The sequence below is a fragment of the Nuphar pumila genome, chromosome 7 (assembly GCF_984573655.1).
Source record: "Nuphar pumila chromosome 7, dmNupPumi1.hap1.1, whole genome shotgun sequence".
Lineage (NCBI taxonomy): Eukaryota > Viridiplantae > Streptophyta > Magnoliopsida > Nymphaeales > Nymphaeaceae > Nuphar > Nuphar pumila.
This window is the reverse complement of record NC_143255.1, coordinates 21,436,641-21,439,450: the sequence shown is the minus strand read 5'-3', so window position 1 is coordinate 21,439,450 and position 2,810 is coordinate 21,436,641. Positions and strand designations below refer to the sequence as shown.

General features: G+C 38.5%; 1 protein-coding gene across 1 annotated transcript; it reads right to left on the bottom strand.

The window, feature by feature from the left end:
* Positions 1 to 610: 610 nt before the first annotated feature.
* LOC149831471 (transcription factor MYB14-like) lies at positions 611 to 1,870 on the bottom strand. Its single transcript, XM_090012088.1, has 3 exons — positions 1,738 to 1,870; positions 1,473 to 1,602; positions 611 to 1,301 (listed from the first exon to the last, which is right to left on the bottom strand). Exons 1-3 carry the CDS (start codon positions 1,868 to 1,870, stop codon positions 611 to 613), a joined length of 954 nt encoding a protein of 317 aa, XP_089868214.1.
* Positions 1,871 to 2,810: the final 940 nt, after the last annotated feature.

Below are 2,810 nucleotides of genomic sequence, written 5' to 3'. Positions count from 1 at the left end.
GCAGAACAACATAATAGCACACTAGAGAGCCAAGCACAATAGCAAAAGTGTTCTTCAAAGTGGTGCAATTATTCTATACATCCTATCAACTATTAAAGACATTCACTATTTTGAGTAAAAAGGCAGTACCACAATGCCATGGAAGTGTTAACAGTGAAAAAACAGAAATCTTTTATGAAATTCAGATACTGCTCAGACACTTGACAATCAAGTAAAGGTCCTCCATTGATGTGTAAACTTCAAGCTTCCAGAATGGCATTGCTTTCCCTTCTAGTCTTGATTTATAATAAAATCTGGAAAATAACTTGTCGACGTAAAAATGAACAAGATTCATAAGTTCCATGTACCAACCAGTCCCTTTCACCCTTCATTCTGACGCTCTAACCAGCGTACGGTAGCTCATTATCAGCTGTTACCAATCTTTCCAACATGGTACCGCAAAAGTTGCAACTTTGAGTGACATTCAATGCAGTTCACCTACATGGTGAATTATTCTCCCTTCTAATAAGTACCATCATGAAATGGACTTCTTTAATTAAACATTGTTTATTTAAAGGCAATCTCTAACTCAATGGAATACTAATATACGAGAATAGCACCCACTTTCCTGTTAGTTAGAAGGGAAGCTAGTGCTCACGTGAACATGTCCAGAAGGAGAAGATGGTAATGTTGCCATAATAGGATCAAGACACTGCATGTTATCTGAGGCCACATGTGGCTCATAGACATCATGGTATGAGCCAGATGTGAAATAAGGGGCATTTATACTGGCTATATTATCAGTACCCTCATTCTGACTTGTTATCATGCTATTGTATTCACCCATGTCCATGATCTCACAAAGCTTTGGCATCAACGTAGAGCTAGATGGACAATATAACTGATCAGAAGAAGCCCCAAGAATCTCTGATTTGTTATCTTGAACATAGCATGCAGGAATTCGATCATCCTGATATATGCTTGACATGTGACTCTCATAACTGAAAGACCATGCTGATGGTGCGGCTACCCATTCTGCACTGTGGTTGGTAGCACAAACTTCATGAGGAAGAAGATCTTGATTGATGGATGGTGAGAAATCTGATGCAGTGATACAAATTTGATCTTGATAAGGGATCAAGAGGTTCGATGTGTTCGCCATCATCGATTGAATCTCATTAGAATTATCCATAGATTCTGATTTATCACTGTTTGTTAAGGCTACTCCATTTACAACCAGCTTTTTCTTTATGCAGGAGTTCCAGAAGTTCTTAACCTCGTTGTCCGTCCTTCCGGGCAAATGCTTGGCTATCTTAGCCCATCTGTGAGTCAAGAAATGACAAATGATCTTATAATTTGATATAATACTCACAGAAAAAAGGAGGTAACGCAAATAATTACAAAATGAGGATAATTTGTCTCAGAAAACAAATGTGATGGCAATAATATACCCAAAAAACAGATAAAGTTGGTCAGACAATATGATAAATAACCTATTTCCAAATGTTCTATGGAGCTCGATGATGAGAGACTCTTCCTGGGGAGAGAAGTTTCCTCTTTTCAAATCAGGTCTGAGGTAATTAATCCATCTTAACCTGCAACTTTTGCCACATCTTTGAAGGCCTTCCATACACAGGCACACAAAAGAAGGATAAGTAAAGATACTAAACACAGAAGATATACAAGTTTGTGAGACACAAAAGATATACAGGAGAGAGAGAGAGAGAGAGAGAGAGATGGTTCCAATTAGTCATGCACCTGCTTGTTTTGGTACAGAACTCCAGCAACCATGCCCATAGGTGGAGATGTAATTAATGAGCTTCTCATCTTCCTCAGGAGACCAGAGTCCTCTCCTGACCTTCTGCTTACTGCAGCAAGAATGGTGGCCCATACTCTTTAAAATACTTTACTTCTGGGCTGCCGTATCCTCACCAGGAAACCTTCCTGAAATTTCTCAACAAAGAAAACGCAAGAGCGGGATGATACAGCAGTTCATGAGCAACAGGGACCAGCTGGTTGGCAATAGCTAGCAGTATCATAGAAACACCTATCAAAAGAAGTGGGCACCCACTCTGAATTTAATGAGGGTGTTGCCTCATGATGCTCAGTGAGGGTGAGGGTGGTGAAAGTAACGTTTTAAAGTTGTCACAGGGACACGCCATTTTAGCTAGGTGTTCATGGTGATGCGGCTGGATATGCTCGGACTCCATGACTTTTTTTTGTTTTAATGACACGCACACCAGCTAGTGTGAATGTTTTTTAATAGTTTTAGATAATATTTTGATAAATAAAATTCATTTTTATATATTAAAATAAAAAAAAAATCACCATTTATTGATTAAAAATTTACAAATCCGTGTCATTATGTTCTTTTTTCTTTTCTTTTTTAATTTGAACTCACTTGTCGAACCCGTACTACCTGCTTAGGTGAACCCATATCTGTGTTATAGCTTTAAAGGGTTATCTTTTTCCAAAAAAGGTTCCCATCCTTTGACATAGGATATGTTCGATCCTAACCGTCCAGCTGAAGCAGCTGGACTGCTAAGATTAGTCCACATCAAGGTGAAAATGTGAACAGATCCAAGCCATTGATTGGGATGGCTAGGATCCTTAATCTTTTTTCTTATAAAATTATCGAAATCCACCAAGAAAGTTTTAATTGAGAAAAAATAACTGATTTTGTGGTCCCTTGCATGCATTAATTCAGTGGCCCCACAAGAAGCATTCGAAAATGGAAGCTTGAGAGTGGCATGAGTTGATTCTTGGATGGACTGGCATTGATTTTGAGAATGGGTACTATGGAAGTCATTAATTGTTGGGGAAGTCTGTTA

What these genes read in the sequence shown, in the direction of transcription:
- LOC149831471 (XM_090012088.1), bottom strand. Translation starts at nt 1,870, where the DNA reads ATGGGCCACCATTCTTGCTGCAGTAAGCAGAAGGTCAGGAGAGGACTC. An exon ending in TTCTGTACCAAAACAAGCAG is followed by an intron (nt 1,603 to 1,737) that starts GTGCATGACTAA and finishes TGTGTATGGAAG; the next exon opens with GCCTTCAAAGATGTGGCAAA. An exon ending in CATAGAACATTTGGAAATAG is followed by an intron (nt 1,302 to 1,472) that starts GTTATTTATCAT and finishes CTTGACTCACAG; the next exon opens with ATGGGCTAAGATAGCCAAGC.